Source organism: Canis lupus, chromosome 4 (genome assembly GCF_003254725.2).
Source record: "Canis lupus dingo isolate Sandy chromosome 4, ASM325472v2, whole genome shotgun sequence".
Classification (NCBI taxonomy): Eukaryota; Metazoa; Chordata; class Mammalia; order Carnivora; family Canidae; genus Canis; species Canis lupus.
In genome coordinates, this window is record NC_064246.1 from 4,195,372 (window position 1) to 4,215,663 (window position 20,292).

Here is a 20,292-nt window from a genome sequence, read left to right on the forward strand (position 1 = left end):
AAAACTAAGAGGTGTAGCTAACACACTCTCAGCTTTTTGCTTTTTGTTTTGGCCATTCCTATGTTATACTTTACTGGTCACTGTATTAGAAAAACTTATTATTTTCCTGAGATTGTTTATATGATTATTTTATTTGTATGATCATTTATTATTATGCTTTTCATTTATTTTAAGAACACAAAAATTCTTGTAATATTGCGAGTAAGTTTTATTTATTATGACATTATAATAGTTGCACTGGAAGTTGAATATGATAATGATGATTTTTAAATTTAGCATTTTAGCTATAAAATAGAAAAAGTAATAAGACAGGGTCCCTGTTCTTAAGGAATTCATGACATAGGGTTAGAGAAGACAGTCATAAGTAACTATAGGGTGTTTATGTAGTTTAGAAACAGAGACAAATACATATAATGCCCCAAGGACATCTTCAGTCTGTTTTTTTAAACTATATTTGCAAACTTCATGGATACCCAGCATAATACAGGTTGATAAAAGTTGGAATGTAGCTCTGTTTATCAAGGGTGGTGGCAGTATAAAGGAGGTCAGAACTGACTGTGCTGGCTGATAGAATTACAATCTTGGATAGAGTGAAACTCCATGGACATCTAAGCTGGGCTATGCAAAATACAGATAAAGAAGCCATCCTGGTTTAAAAGCATTAGGTAAATCCCGCTGCATACCCTAGAAATGTCCCCTGATAACAGAGAAAAACAGTTGGATCCAGTTGTCTGTCAGCTTCCACTTGTAATGACCATGCTGGAATGAATCACTGTAGCATTTCAAGGTGGACAGCTGTACCTCTGGTAGTCCAAATTAGAGGGTAGTAGGAGTCACAGCAATTAGTCAAATACCATCTTTATGCTCATAATTTGGTTGATAGTTTCCCCTTCTGTCCTTCTAGACTTGAAAATATATGGTTGATTTTTATTAGCTGAGGATGCAGCAGGAGCAGGTTTGGAGAGTATATTGAGACTTCATTCTTTTTTCATTTGGTTGGGCAGCAGAAGCACTGGCTGACGGTGCTTGGAGTGGGGTAAGAGGACTGAAATCTAGCCTGGGCTTGGATAGGTGTGTGCCCAATGGAGCTGCTAGTCTGGGGAGAGATGTTTTTCTTGCATCACGAAAAGCCTTGTGTGGTCTTAACAGCAGCTAATCCCATTTCCTGCCTCCTTTATCCTGAAGTGCCCAGAATAATGTGGTACAAGTACTATTTACCAAGCTGAAGGGAATTCAAGAAAGTTCTCTAGACTTGGGCATTTTGAAGGAATCAAAGATAATGCTGATTTAAAAACTTGTTTTGAAATAAACATTCATGGCTGCCTTGTATTTGTAATAAGGAAATATTTTCTATGCCTCTGCTTAGTCACAACTACAGAGAAGGGGAAAACAGGTAACTCAACAGAAGCATTTGTTGCTAGCCCAGAAGTAGGAATTTATCCTTTAGTATTCAGAAATAGCCTTCATTGTATTGTACACAAAAGGTTAATTCATTTTTAAAACTTCAACAAGGATATGAAATTTGGTGGTAGTTTATTCATTGTTTGGTTTTAGTATTTTTCTGAGTTTTCCTATATCCTCAAATACCTTTCACTTTTACAGGAGAGTAATGACTTGGCTACCCAAGTGTGTAGGTGGTATTCCACTGCCTCCAGGATTCAGTGTTAAGGAGACTGTTAACTGGTCTGATTCTCCTTTCTTTATAGTTAACTGGTGATTTACCTGGAGGTTGTAAGGAGTTGGGAGGAGAGGAGGAATAGGTTTGCTGTGATCAAGCTGCCTCGTTCAGATCAAGTATGTTCCAACACTTCCTGTCTCAAGATTCCATTCTTGGAGCAATAGAAATTTCTTAGTGTGTCCTTGAGGTTCAAAAACTTAGTTGGCTTCTCTTACATGAAATATGAAGACTGGCCATAAGTTTTTGTGTCAGAACTTTATTAAAATTATTTGTTTCACTGTTGCCATTAATATATTTTTCTATTTTTAAATAGGTGAAGCTTTATTCTAAGAATATTTATTTCATCTGATTCATGAGCTCAAATTATAAAGACTCAATGTTACAAAAGTGTTGAGAGATTGGTAAGTATTTAATGTAATAGATTTAAGCAGTCAAAATACTTGTTTCAGTCTAATCCTTTGAAACTATATAATTATGTAACATAATTAAAACCCAAAGTACAAACAACTAAACTTTCCATTAGTAGAGATGGATATGTAAATGTGGCATATTCATACAATGGCATATTACATAATGGTTTAAAGAAACAAACATTATGTTGAGATGAAAAATAAAGTTATAAAAGGATACATATAGCATACTATTTATATACATTTTTAAAATAGTTAAAACAACACAATATTTTTATGACTATAAACAAAAAATTATAAAAACATGTATAGAAATGATAAACACCAACTAAAGAGAAGAAGTGGGGTGGGGTGTGGCTTTCCTGTACTGTAAGGTTTGATTTCTTTGCACACACACACATACACACTCTCTCTCTCTCTCTCTCTCTCTCTCAGATCTGAACACAGCATAATGTTAAGACTTGCCAAATCTGAGTATTGGCTATAACTTCATGTTAAACATTCTTTGTACTTTTCTGAATATTTGAAATATTTTTTAAAATCTTTAAAAAATACTATACAATCATCTTTTCAGTTGACATTCAAAGTGGCTGAAAGGCATTCAGTGAAATTCAACATTACTATTAGATGAGCAGGAAAAAAATGAATATTTTCTTAATGTGCAAGGCAAAAGTATCCCCCTCACCCCTACCAATGTTGTTCTGTTAGTGCTAATAGTTAGAAGAGTGGAAAGTGTGTGAATATTGAAAGTGTGTGGATAATAAAATTTTCGTTATTTGTAGATGATAGGGTTTTATATCTGGAAATTTCAAAAAAATGAGATTTCAGTAAGGAGCTTGGATATATGCTTACTATATCAAAATAAACCTACTACTTATTTGCCTCCTACATACCAGCTTTCTATCCTAATTTGATTATATAATGGAAACAAAATCCCATTCAAAATAACAGCAAAAACTACAAAACACTCTGGGGGAAACCTAACAAGAAATGTGTAAAACTTATTATATGAAGTAACAGTTTCTACCACAAGGACATAGAGGATAAATGTGCAAGTAGTGTAAGGATGTTCTTTGCAGTTCTGTTTATGATAACAAAAACTAGAAATAGCCTAAATATTCAATGAGAGATTGGCTGCATAGTTAATAGTACATCTATATAATGAAAAACATGTTATATATACATGCAGCAGGACACCAGGAAGGTAGCAAAAAGAGTAAGAGAGAGCTCATGTGAAAAGATTTCCAAAATAGCTATATGAATCAAAACAGGTAATAGATCATTTATATATATAATACCCTATTTATTTGTGTAACTGTGTCTGTGTCTTATGTACATTTAAAAATCAGGAATAACATATATTTCTGCATATTTTATAATATTTTATGCCAACCTGGCATCTGGTGCTTTTAGGAAGTGGGATTGAAATGATTTCCTCAGTAATTGTCATGCCTAAATATTCATGTTAATTTTCATTATTTTAATTTCTGGAAAATAGGCACTAATTATAAGCACAATTTTTAAGTTTCTCACGTCTTTAATATTGCTAAAGTTGCAGTGTGCCTTGTAATGAATGTTGTCTAGTTAGCACTGGCAGCAGGCTGCCCTCGGTAAGGGAGCTGTTGTTCCTCATGAGGGGACTTGGTCATGGCTGTTCATATCAGCATTTCAGTTGAGTTATATGCATCATAGGGACTATACCTGATGAGTTTTAAATGTTTCCAAGTTTAAACTATTTCCAGTTTGGGAAACTTCCTGCTGATCTGTCTGGTAAGATCAGGAAAGTTCCAGCATCAAAACTTACAGAATGATGGCAGTATCTTTGGAAGAAATCCCAGGAACAGTAATAGTGTAGCACTCTTAAAAAATGGTGCATGGTGGGTGGGTCTTAATGGCCTACAAGATAATATTGTATGAAACATTCTAAGTGATAAGAAGGTATTGTGTTATACTTTAACTGGCAGTTATTTGTTTTTTTTTTTTTAATTTTTATTTATTTATGATAGTCACAGAGAGAGAGAGAGAGGCAGAGACACAGGCAGAGGGAGAAGCAGGCTCCATGCACCAGGAGCCCGATGTGGGATTCGATCCCGGGTCTCCAGGATCGTGCCCTGAGCCAAAGGCAGGCGCCAAACCGCTGCGCCACCCAGGGATCCCAGCAGTTATTTGTTTTAATGGTACACTAAATAATTATGTACCTTAAAATCAGTGACAAATTAGGTGAAATAAGTAAATAAAATTGGATAACAATAGCTTGAATATAAATAAGTTTATATATTATGTAAATATTATAATATATACTTAGTTTTATTGTAATTTTAAATTATTTGATTTATTGAACAATTTTACCTTATGAAAACTTTACAAAGGGCCAATATTTATATAAGAGAGGATATTGCTACATTTTGGGATAATGAGTAATGTAACTTTTATTTTTTATGTTTTTTCCTAGTGATCCAACAGTATTAAAAGTAATGATCTTTGTTATGTTACAGAGGGGATTGTTATGGTAATAATACCTAGCATTCTGATGGAATCCAGGTCTAAACCATCAGGTCCAAGAATGAATAGGAACAAAAGTAGTATTAGAAATTTCTTTCGTCTCTCCCTTTCATGTTTATCTGCTTCCCTTTGCATCCTAGTGGTTCATTTTCACCCAGTTGGCTTTTGAGTCTTAACTACCTCATAATGACTACGAAGGCCATCTCTCTAGTGACTTTTTGGCTCATCAACTATGTCCCTTAATTCAAATTCCCATGAAGCACAAAGAGCCTGATTGGCCAGATGCCTCTTTGCAAGCTGCATCATACAAGTCACATCTGGCAGCCAGATGTTTGTTGTCTGCTCCTAAATCAGGTGTGCTTCAGTTGATTAGGGCTCAGAGGCTGACCTTGCTCCCTGGCAATAGGCACAGTCCTATGGTCCACTGCCTTCTCAGCAGGGGGGAGGAAGTAGCACCCCCCTCGCCAAAGTGGATGAAGAAAGACTGACTCCACAATGTATATCTTAATTTAATCTCTCCAAGTTAAAAATTTTAATGCTGGGTGTTTCAAAATTACTTTTAGCCCTAAGATGAAATTCTTTGGGAATTTTATTGTTCATGATTTTTCCTTTCTAAATAGTTACACTTTTTTCTTTATATTGACGTTTTTCCTCTCTTCTGTCTGCTTTATCTCATTACTTTCCTTGATCCTAAAACGTCACATTGCCCTTTGATTTAAATGTACAGTAAGAAATGAAGTGATGTAACTTCAGCTGCTGGAATTCTTCAATTTTTATTTACCTAACGGGTAAATCCCTTTTCTCTCCATTAACTGAACTCTGGTTGTTGTGGGGGATGGTGTACCACTCACTGATTGTCAGTTCCAGAAAGAGTGTATATTTTTAAAAGATCATTCATATTTATAAATCATATAGACCAAGAATATTTTATAAGTAATGGGTTTATTTTTATTCTATGATGAGGCTATTTAAGAAGGTCAAGATCTACCTTAACTGCCACCACTCACTAGTGTATCTTATATCTAGGTACTTTCACTCCCTGTTCTTGGTTATGCTCAGGGAGTACCACACTCAGGAGTAATTTCTGCCATGTAAGAATATTTAAGGAGCACCTAACTGGATCAGAACTATGTCTGAAAATATTATAGCGTTAAATACCAGTGATCAATAATTTAAAGTCAGTCTTTGATTAAAAACAAACAGCCTTCAAGACACTTAGTTTTAAACATAAATTTTCAAAAAAATAAAAATAAAAAAAATAAACATAAGTTTTCATTTCTCTAATCTTTTTTTGCAATATTTATTTTATAGCTCGGTCATGAGCATCGACAGTAACTCATTGGCACGTGAATTTCTGACGGATGTCAACCGGCTTTGCAATGCAGTGGTCCAGAGGGTGGAGGCCAGGGAGGAAGAAGAGGAGGAGACACACATGGCTACCCTTGGACAATACCTTGTCCATGGTCGAGGATTTCTATTACTTACCAAGCTAAATTCTATCATTGATCAGGTAACATTTTCATATCAAATAATTTTTTTATCAGTATATTATAGTTGATTACGGATGCATAATTTCTGGGTTGCGTAGTTTCTGAGAGTCTCTTTGAGATAAAGTCCTATCTCTCACATCACTCCAATAAGGAAAAGTAAACCCATTTATGAACATTCTGTTTATTTGAATACTTTTCAAAATGTCTGGAATGTCTTAGGATTTTAAATGGCTTTTCTTCTAAAATTATTTCATATATATTATGTTTTTTATCCTAATATCAGTATGAGATAACTATGATTATTAATAGAGATATAAGATTATGATTCAGAAAAACATTTGCACTTTCAAGAAGTGTCGGGTATGCTTTTGAAAGGTTTAGTGTAATTATATTTAAAGAGCTTACTAATTCTGGGGTGAAAGTAGAGAATCCTTAAACCAATAATTATTGGGTCCTTTAGCTTGTATACATCCAGTTTTTTATACCTCATTGTGTGTGCTTAAAATATGGTCTGAACAGAAAGTATTTTGCTGTTTCCTTATTACAGAATTAACAGAATTCTAAAGTTAGTTGGGAAATAGAGATGCCATCCAACCTTCTTTTTTGGATGAAAACTGAGATGCAGGGCAGCCTGGGTGGCTCAGCCCTGGGTGGGTGTGATCCTGGGGACCCGGGATCCAGTCCCACGTCAAGCTCCCTGCACGGAGCCTGCTTCTCACTCTGCCTGTGTCTCTGCCTTCTCTCTCTGTGTCTCTCATAAATAAATAAATAAAATCTTTAAAAAAAAAAACAAAAACAAAAAACTGAGAAGCAGAACATTAACTAACTCAGACAGGGTTAACTTGTAGCCCAAACATGATTTATGTCTTTACTTCATTTTAGTAAAAAAACAAATATGTATTTTATGAAAGAAAAATTATATTGTCTGTTTTCAGGGGACTAATTAATGTAGTTAGATAATATTTCAATTAACTTGAAAAGATGATAAGGTCTCTGTAGCACCAATACGACAGACATTTATCAACACTTACCAATGTTACTGGCTTTAGATAGAAACTTAACTATGTTGAAATTTCTTTGCTATCAAGGCATTTTGCTAATGAATACATATATTGGATAAAAACAGAAACTAAAATTAAACAATGTCTCTGTTTTTACTCTACACTGAAGAACCTCACAAATAAATATCAGGTAGTATTTATTCATCGTGGTGTCCACCTGTCATGAAATTGTCCAGAATATTTTCCAAAATAGTATGTATTGTTACTCCTTTTCATGAATGTTCTTTATTAAATGCGTGACTACATGTAATTTAGTTTTTATGTTATGTATGACTTTTCCATAAATGAATGTTAAATTTAGAAAAAGTGATTTGTTAGATCATGTATAGTGATTTTTATTTCAGAATTTTGATGACTTAGTAAGCATATCATGCTCTGTTCATTTTCTTCACCTACATTTCAGTGCTCTTTTTTTTAGGATATCCTATAAGTAGCATCAGAAATATCAAATACCCAGGAATAAATCTAATAAAATATGTACATATTTCTGTACATAATTCTATAAAACATTGTTAAGAGGAACTAAAGACAATCCAAATAAATACATAGTTTTTTGTGTGTTGGAAAAATCAGTATTGTAAGGATACTTGTTTCCTCCAAATTGATGTATAGATTCCAGTGCAGTCCTAATCAAAATCTCAGTAGGTTTTTTTTTAATTAAAGCTGTAGATGTTAAGATATAACCCATATATCATAGAATTTACCCATTTCATATGTACAGCCCAGTGGTTTTAGCACAATTACAGATATGTGCAACTGTCACCATATTCAATTTTAGAACATTTTCATCACCTTAAACAGGGACCTGTAGCTGTCATTCCCCAGCCCTCCTATCCCCCTCAGCCCTAAGCAGACACTAATCTACTTTCTGTTTCTATAGATTATATACTTTCTTTTAAGTCATGAAATACCTTAAATATATTATTAAATGACTAAAATCATTCAAGTCATAATTGCAACAATATTTTTTACTAGGGTAAAATCTTGTAATATCTTGTATTCCCTCTTCCTCATTCACTTTTGGAATATCTGTAGCAATGATAGTATGAATAGTAGAAGTAGAGAGCAAATAAGTAACCATTTAAAAAATAGGGCTTATTGACATTTAATTATTTAAACCAGGAAATGGGGATCCCTGGGTGGCGCAGCGGTTTAGCGCCTGCCTTTGGCCCAGGGCGCGATCCTGGAGACCCGGGATCGAATCCCACATCGGGCTCCCGGTGCATGGAGCCTGCTTCTCCCTCTGCCTATGTCTCTGCCTCTCTCTCTCTCTCTCTGTGTGACTATCATAGATAAATAAAAATTAAAAAAAAATAAACCAGGAAATGGATGATGATAATTTGGGTCTTTAAGGGGAATTTAATTGTGTAGGTTCAATCACTTAGGGTGGAATCAAAACGGTAGATTCAAAGCTGTGCATTTCAAGAGGAACTTCAGCTTCTATATCTGTGCTTCTCATGAATAGGAGCACTTCTTGGGTACTCTGAGCAAGAGGGAAATTAAGCCCCTACCCTTCCACTTTTGTGCACGGACTTTATTAATAGATATTTGGTAGAAATAATGAAACAGACTTTTTATTGCTATATATTTACATGTAGTGAATACACAAATGTAAAATGTATGGTTGGATGAGTTTTGACAGTTACAAACACCTGTGTAACCACAGCCTCAATCAAAGTTTAGAACATTTCTACTCTAGAAAAAGGTTTTCACGCCCCTTTTCAGGCAGCCTTCCCCTTTCCCGACTGCAGCACAACCACAATTCTAATTTCTAACATCTAAGTGTAGTGTTGCTTGTTCTAGGATTTCATATAAATGAAACCATGCGGTATGTACTCTTGTGTCCCAAAGCTCTATCCATTATGTGTGAATCAGTAGCTCACCATGTTTTGTTTCTGATCGGTATTTTGTTGTATGGATATATCACAATTTGTTTGACTGTTCACCTGTTGTTAAACCATTTGGCTTTTGTTTCCATTTGGCTATTATGAATAAAGCTGCTGTGAACATTCTTTAAAAAGTCTTTGTGTGAATATATTTTCATTTTTCCTGTTTAAATATCTAGGCATACAGTTGTTGTATCAAAGGGTAGGTGTTTATAAGAAAGTACCAAACTATTTTTTCAAGGTGGTTGTGCCATTTTTCATTCTTACCAACAATGTAGGAGAATTCTAGGTGTTCTACATCTTCTCTGATATTTGACATTGTCAATCTTTTTATTATTAGCCATCCTAAGTGAATATGAAGTAGTATCTCACTGATTTTAATTTACATTTCTCTAAAAACTAATGATGCTGAGCACTATTTTATGTGTTCGTTGGTCATTTGTACATCTTCCATTGTGAACGTCTATTTAAGTTTTGTGCCCATTTTAAAAGTCAGGTTATTTGCTTAATGTCCAGTTACAGTTTATTTTAAATGTATTCTGGATACAAGTCTTTGTTGGATTACAAGTATGTTCTTTGTGGCTTGCCTTTTCAATTCTTAACAATGCCTTTAGAACAGCAGACTTTTTGTGTGAATATTGTGTTTTGTATTCTTTCTAGGAAATCCTTATCTTGCATCCCAATGTGGCAAATATGTCCTGTGTTGAATTTTTCCTAGAAGCTTTTTAATTAGTATTTTTATTTTTAGGTCTGTGACACACATTAAAATAATGTTTGTGTATGGCATGAGGCAGGAGCTACGGTTCCTTCCTCCTCCTCCTCCCCACACAGTAACCATGTTGTTAATACCTCTGGGTTTTTCTTAGATTTCTTTTATCAGAATGAGGGAGTTCTCATCTATTCCCAACCTATTAAAATGTTTATCCTGAATACATATTGGATTTTGTCAAATACATTTGCTGAATCTATTGAGACTATCATATTTTTTTTATCCTATTAATGTGGGTGAATTACATGATGGTTTCTAAATGTTGAAACCATCATTTGTACTCCTGGGATAAAACCCATTTGGTCATGGTTTATTATATAGACAAATTAATCTGTCTATTCTTTAGAAAAAAATACTCTCCTTGAATAGCAAATATATGTTCTTTTCAACGGTTAAAGGTGTCATGGTTGAAGTTTATATGCAGAACTTTACAGGTTTTATGAAAGAAAATTTGTCCAGCCCAAAAGTAAGAGTTATCTTAGATTTTAATCTTGGCACCAGTATCAATGAGATGGGTGACTTCAGTTCATGATCTAACTGCTTCATATCTGTGTATCCTCATCAGGAACAATTTAAATACATTAAGTTGGAAGACTTAATATATAAAAAGTATTTGTTTTCATATAACATTTGATAATAATAGTTTCAGATTTTTTCCTATACCCTGGTTATAGATATATATAGCTTAATTCTGATATAATAAATAGAAAATCACAGTAATTTATTACTAACGTGTGATAAATACTACTGTTTAAACTTCAATATATACATTTCCATACCTGTTCACACTTTATGAATGTTCTATAAAGTTGTTACTTATTTTGCTGAGTAAAATATGCAGTTTTATTGGAGGAGGTTATACATTTATGAACAAAACATTATTTAAAAATTATAATAGGTTTCTTTTCTGAGCTATTTTCTGTGTAAGAGATTACTTTTTTCTTCTTTCGTTTTTGTAGTATTATCACTTTAATATGTAGTACTACATAAATGGCCTATCATTATAATATATAAAATAAGTATAGTAGAAAAATAGCAGACCTTTAGAAGTGTGCTAAAGAGTTCATTCACTGGTTTATTCAGTGGACCATTAAGTTCCTACTAAATGCCAGCGCTTCTGCTAGATGCAGAGATGAAAGAACAGAGACTGTCCTTACCAGGAGCTCTTAGCTTTTGAAGAGACAGATTGAAGAAAGGCAATGATGACAAAATGGTGTGAAAGTATTTGGGGGGGAGCACAGAAGAGAGGGCCATAAGGAAATGCTTCTTAGAGAAATTGGCATCTCTAAGTAGGAATTAGCAGTGTTAAAAGGGAGGAAGCATTAGTCCAGGGGAACTGCAAAATGCGGACCTTGGAGGCTAGAGAAGAAAGAACTTTCAGTAACCTGAAAGTAATAGTTTAGTGGGGTTGGAGCAAAGGCTGCATGTGTGGTTTTGGCTAGTCAGAGGACTGGAAGGCAGAGGCCGTATGATGGCAAGCCTTGAATACTGTATTAAGTTGAGTAAAGGTATTATAATAAGTGAACTTCAGTTTGCTACTCTAGTTCTACAGATTCTGTTTACACATGTGGCAAGATCTATTTGTTTGTGATTAGTTTGGCAGGAATGAGGGAGTAGGGAGATGCTGGTTTTCCTACTTCGAGGAGGGACAGTATCATTTTGGCCACCAGACGGTGGAGCTATCCTCAGGGAGTAGGTAATCTGGTGAGTTATCTCTCTTCATACCCAGGTTAATAGGAGCAATGAGTATATCAGTTTATTGCCACATAACAGACCACATTCCAAAAACTTAGTAGCATAAAACGATAACAATTTCTTTGCTCATGTTTCTGTGAGTTGGCAGCTCAGGTAGGCTTAGCTGGGATCGCCGCCTCCGCTTCTTGTGATGTCAGCTGGGCTTATCTCTGAATGTGCGGTCTGTTGGATGGGGCTGTCAGCCAGGCTGCCTCAGTTCTCATCCACATGGCTTCTCCTGTTTTTGTAGATGAGGCTCAGCTTCTTTACATGGTTCTAGAAGCATTCCAAGAGGGGAGCAGAGAAGCTGCAAAGTGTCTGTCACTTAACATCATTTATGCCACATTCTGTTGGTCAAAGCAAGTCACAAGGCCAGCATAGAATAAAGGGATGGTAACATAGACTCCATCATTTCGGGAGAAGATAATTGGTGGCCATATTTTATCTACCGTAGTCTCTTCCCTGGCCGCAACCTTTAGCATTCTTCCCACATCCCCTCTCCCACATGACTCTCAGAGTATCATTGCATTCTGGCTTCAGGCTTGAACTTCCTGATTTCATGTTATGCAGCAGTTCTGGATGCAGATGAGGTTTCCAGGTGTAGTGCTCTAGTTACAACTCTTCTTAATGGAGAGACTTATGAACATAAAAGCCACACTCACCCTGGGTAGGGACAAGTTAACCACACTAGATGTGCGTATTCAAAAAGGAGAGTGACTGGAGGCATGTAGCAGTCACTGATCCACTGAACTCCTGGCAGGCACATATTATTGGTCCCCCTCTATTCTTGGAGCAGGGAATGTTTTTCTTCTGTGGTAGTGCTTCCCTAATCCATGGTTCTCCAGGGCTCTTGGCTCCACCCTCCAACACATCTTCTCTTTTCCTTAAGAGACAGCTTATAATATGCAGCTTTCTCACCCTGCTTCACTCCTGTAGAAAAGTGGGGACCCAGTGGTCTCTATTCATTTTGAATTGTCTCTGTTCCTTTTAGTCCAAGCTATTGGTATTTTTTAATAATACAGCTTTCTTTAAAAATGTTAAGGGTTTCCTCTGAATTTTAATGGGGTCCCCCACATCCCCCAAAAGCACATCTATAATTGTTTTTGAGACAGACCTCTCTACTTTAGGAATGTAAAGCTTGTGTGAAATAATGCCTACAGGATTCTTAATAATACTTTTATCTAGCTTATGGGATTTACTAGGTACCACCTAAAGTCTTTCTGGAGTCCTAAGAAAGAGTAATACAGCCATTTTATAACCCTGCTTTGCTGAGAGGGGAGGAGGAAAGGCAACAGGGACTGGTTGGGCAAACTGTGGCCTGCAGACCAAAATTCTGCTGCCAGTAATCTGTTCTTGGACAGCCCACAAGCTGAGAATAATTTTTGAATTTTTATTTTTTAAAAATATTTTATCTATTTATTTGACAGAGCACCAGCAGGGAGAGAAGCAAGCAGAGACAGAGAGAGAAGCAGGCTCCCCACTGAGCAGGAAGCCTGATATGGGGCTCGATTCTAGGACCCTGAGATTATGACCTAAATGGAAGACAGGTGCTTAACCAACTGAGCCACCCAGGAGCCTCTAGTTTTTGCTTTTTTTTTTTTTTTTTTAAAGAAAGATTTTATTTATTTATTCATGAGAGACAGAGAGAGGCAGAGACACAGGCAGAGGGAGAAGCAGGCTCCATGCAGGGAGCCCGACGTGGGACTCGACCCCCGGTCTCCAGGATCATGCCCTGGGCCAAAGGCAGGCGCCAAACTGCTGAGCCACCCAGGCTGCCCTAGTTTTTGCATTTTTGAGGAGTTGTTAAAAGAATATACAGCAGAGACCACGTGTGATTCAAAAAGCCTAACCTGGGGACACCTGGGGGGCTCAGTTGTTGAGCATCTGCCTTTGGCTCAGAACGTTATCCCAGAGTCCTAGGCTTGAGTTCCACATCGAGCTCCTTGCATGGAGCCTGCTTCTCTCTATGCCTATGTCTCTACCTTTTTCTCTGTGTCTCTCATGAATAAATAAATAAAATCTTAAAAAAAAAAAAAAGCCTAAGATGTTACTCTCTGGCTGTTTGCAAAAAAAGATTGCAATCCCTGTTATCTAAGAAAAAGTATGCATATAGTGTTTGACATCAGTGGGAAAAAGCAGTACATTTAGCTATACTGAGACATCAGGGATCCCTGGGTGGCGCAGCGGTTTGGCGCCTGCCTTTGGCCCAGGGCACGATCCTGGAGACCCGGGATCGAATCCCACATCAGGCTCCTGGTGCATGGAGCCTGCTTCTCCCTCGGCCTGTGTCTCTGCCTCTCTCTCTCTCTCTCTCTCTCTCTCTGTGACTATCATAAATAAATTAAAAAAATTAAAAAAAAAATATACTGAGACATCAAAAATGTTTGACAAAATTAATCCATTCTTAACAAAACTTTGAAGAAGTTTTATACAGGGTTTATAGAGGGTGTTATATACAAAGAATAGAAAAACTAATAATATTTTTTAGGAAGAAGCTCTACAATAAGAATAGCTCTTTATGACTATTTCTGTGTGATATCATTAGTTTTAAAAACATGCAATAGTAAAGTGGATCATGAAAGTAATGACAGCTAAAATGCGGGAAGGATGAAGAAATGAAAATACCATTTTTAAAGCAATATAGACAGGAAAACCCAAAAGGTCATTGTTTCATTTAGCCACAGCTATATAGCTAGAAAATACAAGAAAAATTCTGTTTATGGTATTAATGAAGAAATGTTCTTATATATATGTGTATACACACATGTACATTAGAAGTAATTATAAAATTCTGAGAGAAGAAATAAAAGACTTAAGAAGTAAAGGACTTGTATTTCTGTTTACATCTGGGACATTAAATTTAATTAGCATGTCAAAATGCTGATTTAAAGTAATAACGTTAATACCAATTAGTTTAACTTCAGTAGTCTTCTATCACATTCTGATGGAAGTGATAAGCACTAAACTTAGCCTGTCATCCTGAGGTCCTCAAACCCCACTGATCTGGTACCAACCTGCCTTTACAGCCCCCTGGACACTGTCTGCCTTGTGTCTCAGCCTTTTCCACTGATTCATTTGCCCTTTATCTCCCATCCTAACACTATTACTTCTGGATGACTAGGGTAGGCAATGAATATTCCTGTCTAAACTAAACACTTGAATTGTGGAAGAAACAGTGCCTGACACTTGGTAGGTACCTAAAATATGTTTCTTCAATTGAGCTAACAAATTACCACCTGAATGAGTGATTTTGCTGTGTATTATTGCTGTGGGGAATTTAAAAAGGCATGTTGTATGTAGTCCTTTCCCTACAGAAGGGGAGATATAAAAATGTAAGTATTAAATGAGGTGTGGTGTGATTTCTATCGATTGGACAGTCTAGGAATAGCCAGGAAATCCATCTGTTTATGGCATATACTGCCAAATATGGCATATTGAGAACTTTCTCCTTGTTGACATGAGGTAACATCCCATTCCTCTGGACACAGCAACTGATTAGGAACTTGGGAGAGGAAAACCAGAACTTTGTTTGAAATAGAGGAGTGCAAGCTCTAGTTTGCCAGGATGCCTGCAAAGAAGAGAAAAAGATTTTATGACTTGCAAAGGGATAGAATTACATGTGTGATTTCTTTGAAACTTGAAAGAATAATCTGGAAACATGTAGTACCTAAAAAAAGTAATAGATCCAGAAGATTATCAAGGGCTTCCCCAGTGATGAATTGTTTAGAAATCATTGTGATTGAATAAAGTCAAGAGTCATTCACTCACTGTTATATTGGGCCATGGGGCTGCGAGTGATGTTCTCCTTGGGACTGCAATTCCAGCAGAGGTGGCAAAAACCAAAATCCTACACTTCAATCTCATTCTTTTTGAAAGGCCCATGGTTTCCAAAAAATAATCCATTTGGTGAAATGGGGGCAAAGGCATGAAGTCCTGAGTAGGGGTGGGGAAGACAGTCAATTTGGGTTGATGTGGGAGGAAAAGCTTCACTAAAGAGGTTTTGCTGGGGTGGGCCTCAAAAGGATCCTTTAGCTAAGTGGGAACGAGTGAGAGAAGTTGCAGACCATGCGTCACGCAGAGGCTGGGAGGCAGGAATGCCAATTCGCATAGCAGTGATGATTTGCCAGTGTACTGTTGTGGAGCAAGGGCTGTGGCACTTCACACACTCTTAAGGTTTCTGCAAGCTCTGTTAGAATGTTATTAGTTCATCAACCAAAGGTAAAGACTCAGACCAGGAGGACTCTACAGGAGTAGAGTAAAAAATGTAAAATTGGTTTACATTTTTTAAAAGACCATATACATTTGGCTGGCATCTTTAAAAATGTCAAGGTGCATACTGACTATGAGCTGTACATGGAAATGTTATCCAGACCTCTTTAGTCTTCCTAATTTTGAAGTAAAACACATGGAAATAGGCTCCTTGGAAATAATTTTGATTTTGCATCCAGAATTTAAAGTCATTCGTGCAGATAACATTTAACATCCAACTCTTTACTAGGTATTGGGTGTCAGGAAAGAGAGGTGACCGCTAAGGACTAGGGCCTGGGCTTGGGAGTCCATGCTCTGAGAGAGGACTGGGAAGTGTGTTTATAAAAGTTTCCCATCATATTTAGAGATAAATCCAAACTCCTTTGCGTGGCCCACACGCCACACGAGATCTGACACTGTCCACCTTACCACCTATGCCCTCCAGTCTCATCTCCTGGCACTCTCCCCCTTGCTACTCCAGCCACACTGGTCTGCGTGCTGTTCTGTGAAATAACCAAGCCCATTCCTGACCCTCTATATACTTCCCTAAGAGCTCCTTTTCTGCAAATCTTTGCACGGATTCCTTCTCTTTAAGTATCTGCTTAAGTGGCCCATCCTGAACAGCCTATCTAAATGTCAGTTTATAATCCCTGTCCTGTTTAATTTTCTTCATAGCATAGCATTCTGTCTGAAATTTTCTTATTCATACCCATTCTTTTCTAGCTCCTAGAGTATCAGCTAGAGTATCAGCTTTATGAGAAGGTGAATTGTCTTCCTTGTTCACCACTCCATCCAGAGTGTCTGGCATTCAGACATTAACAATTCAGCAAGTTATTTGCTGTACCAGAAATCAATCAGGAACATGATATCTAACTTGCCCGAGGGGGGATTAGAGAAGTCACTCCACAGAGGAACTTGCCTGAAGAATGAGTAGGCATTGGGGAGATGGGAGGGTGGTGGTAGAGAATTGCAAGAGCAATGCCTGTAAGGAAGATGTATTGGGGGGTACAGGCCTGTGGTTTTGTAGGACATGGGGATGGGTCAGGGTTGGTGGTGGGAGCTGAAACTGGATAAATCAATAGGAATCACATCATGAAGGGTCTTCAAAGCCTGAAAAGAAGTTCAGATTTTTACTTTTGAAGTATTTTCAGCCTTTTCATAACCAGAGCACTAGAAGGAATAGTCTGAAGGAATAGTCTGAAGCCATATCCCTGCTTTCTCATTCCCTTTCAACTCTGAAGCCCACTGCCCACTTTCAACTCTGTACCCTTATCACTACATTAACACTGTAGCCAGTGGCCCTCTACTTGATGAGTGTTTTTCTGCCATCATCTTACCAGCTAAAGAACAACAGCTCTTGACCTAGTTGACTTTCTTCTTTACTGAACTGCTCTTTTCCCTTGATTTCTCTGGTTCTTCTCTGGGGAAGTACTTCTCGGCTTCCTTGGCAGGCTTCTCTCCAGCACTACCATTCTTCATTCTTGAAGTGTTGCTCTCCAGAGCTCCATTCCTTTTTTTTTTTTTTTTTTTCAGAGCTCCATTCCTATCCGTCCTCATGTCATTCTGCATTCCATCCTTAGGAAATCTCCTGTGTCCTTGACTTCTGCCCCAGTGACTCCCAAGTCTTTTTATGTACTTCACATCTCTTTCTTAAGGTCCAGATCTATATATCCAACTGTTGACTAAAAAGCTCTCCCCATTTTAATATCCCATAGACACCTCAAACTTAACATGTCCAAACAGTGGATCATCATCTCTGTCCCTACCTAGTACCAGTCTTAAATTTCCAATCTTGTGAAGACATGTATCAGTCACCTTGTTGCCTAAACCAGAATTCTTTAAGTTCTTCTGGATCTTTCTTTTTTCCTCCCCTTCCACTCCATAGATAATCAACTGCAAGGCATTTCAGTTCTTCCTTGCAATTTCTCAAGTATGTCTCCTTTTCAATTTTACTGTAGAGCACTTCCGTTTATCATTATCTCTCATCTGGATTATTGTTTCCCTGCCTCTAACACTGGTCAGTCCCTTTCCCTCCCCACCCAATTCTGTCCTCTATACAATGTGGTCTTTCTAACAAGCAAATTGGATTATATTATTCTGCCTTCCTCCCCACTAACTGAAGTGAGGAACTGAAACTTGATTTGTCATGAATTCCTTGACCACTCATGTCCCCAGTGCCCCAATCTAGCTCTCTAGCTGCAGTCCCACTTCCACACTTCTAACTGGTAATGATCGCTCCTTTTTTTGAATTCCTAAACTGAGTATCTGTATCACATCTGAGTACTTACTTATACTACATGCCTTCTATTGTTCTTTAACTGTTTGTGTGTATGTATTTTATGGACCAAATGAGGGGACCTTCTCCAGGACCATATCCTTCAGAAAGGGTAATACAGTAAGCACTGTGGACATAGTGTGCAGTCAATACATATTTATTAGATTACTTTCACTAATAAGTCTTTCTCTCTTTATATATATTATTTATTATAACATCAATTTCTCTTTTTAAAATTGTGTTCTCTGAGTTTTACATTTAACTGCATGAAGACTTTGTTTTTCTAGTAGCTTCATGTTATCAGTTTGCTAATTAATAGGGCTTAACTTTTCATTTTCACCTAGCAAATTTGTTTTTTTCATAGGTGAGAAATTCTTGCCATGTGTATGGTGGTGATAACAGCTATTTTGGGAAAAAATCTGCGAGACTGTGCTAAATACCGTCAAATAGTCTTACATTCTTCTGTCATTGGAAAGGTTTATAAATTGAAAAGTACCACAGCTTTAATTGGACTTAAGATAGGTTAATTTGGTTCTTAGTTTCTCAAATGCAACCTTTCAAGAAAAAGGATATTTTTGGTTCAATTTCAGACAAGGTACTAGGAATTATGTGTCTCCGAACCTCAGAACATGAAGGATTGCTTTGTTTCTAATACAGGCATTGACATGTAGAGAAGAACTCCTTACTCTACTTCTGTCACTTCTTCCACTGGTATGGAAGATACCTGTTCAAGAAGAAAAGGCAACAGGTATGTTTCTTTTATCACATTACTTGTGTTATCAAAATTCCACCAGGAAAAGAAGTTCCATGGAAAAGTTCCTTCTGTCTTAATAGTCGATACAGAACTGTGTATATTAGCATGATACTTGACATGAGAAATTGTTTAGGCAAGTGCATTTTTATTTCTGCTAATAATACGAAAACCATGGTGCTTCATAGGGGATTACTCAAATGTAATGATTATCAGAAAATATATGAAGAACCAGAACACTTAGTGGAAGGAGTAAATCTAGGTGTGTGACCCCATCAGAGAAATGGATAGTGGAAAGTATGAAGAAAGAAATGAAAACTCCTTTGCTTATTTTAAAGACTGCTTTCTATTACTAGTACTCTACCAGTGACTTTTGCAATTTGGTTTTTTTAATGTTCTTTGAAGGGATTAATTTGAAGTAATATTTTGTTTCAAGACTGGGTAGAATTATTACACTGAAGGTCAATATATACCTTTAGTTTTTGATTTGAAAACAATTTTTTTAATTACACACACACACACACACACCATAATAAGTATATGAAACTTAGTTTAACCGTTTCAGTGGAAGAATTAACAGTTTAACAATTTTCCCCTTAACCATTTCTGGGATATGTGAATTGTGAGATGTTTAATGATCTCTCAGGTTAAACATAAATCCTCCTATATTGTATTTTAATGCCATATGCCATATGTGACATTTTAATACATTTCTGATACAAAGCTCTCTTTTTAGGGGATTATCTAAGGCCTTGTAATGTTTAACTCTCTGCTCTCGGTTTCTTCTGAATTTGTAGAATTCACAAATTGTGTATCAGTTAAGATATCTGACTGGTGTTCTTTTGGGAAAGTTATCTTCATTGCCTGATGCTTTTGTATAGGTAGAATTTGTCAGACTCCTTTTAATTTTTCCCTTCCTCTCTTTTTTTTTTTTTTTTCCTTTTTTTTTTCCCTTCCTCTCTTAATTAAGGCACAGATCTTTTATTTATAGATTGTTATTTATTCATTCTAAATTGCAACTATATTTTTCATGTAGATCTTACTATATACTATTGCAAGGGGAAAGACCAATTTTATTAACTTTTGAATTAGTAAGGAGGATTTATTAATTTCCCCAAGAAGTAGATATTGCATGCAGGCCACATGCCAGGCCCTAGGTTGAAATAGAGGATGAAACAGAGATGCCTGCATCTAGTTCAATGTGTGGTACATTCAGTAAATATTTTGAATGAGGAACTGTTTTAACCTTAGTCTTAGAGAACAGTTGGTATCTATTATATGATTTTAAAATAATTTTGGAAAATCTTAAAGTTCTTAAGTCATGTCAGGGATATAAACTAATTGCTATTTTTGAGAATATAATACACTCCTGTTTCTTTTTTTTTTTTTAAGATTTTATTTATTAATTCATGAGAGACACAGAGAGAGAGAGAGAGAGAGAGGCAGAGACACAGGCAGAGGGAGAAGCAGGCTCCATGCAGGGAACCC

At 36.5% G+C, this 20,292-nt stretch overlaps 1 protein-coding gene across 1 annotated transcript in view; it reads left to right on the top strand.

Moving 5' to 3' along the window:
* LYST (lysosomal trafficking regulator) overlaps window positions 1–20,292 on the top strand; it is a 189,329-nt gene that overhangs the window by 21,440 nt on the left and 147,597 nt on the right. Inside the window, exons 2-4 of the mRNA XM_025448651.3 lie at window positions 1,992–2,079; window positions 5,902–6,100; window positions 18,711–18,801. Coding sequence (XP_025304436.1) covers window positions 5,909–6,100; window positions 18,711–18,801 — 283 coding nt within the window. The 5' untranslated portion in view covers window positions 1,992–2,079; window positions 5,902–5,908. The remainder of the gene's footprint in view (window positions 1–1,991; window positions 2,080–5,901; window positions 6,101–18,710; window positions 18,802–20,292) is intronic.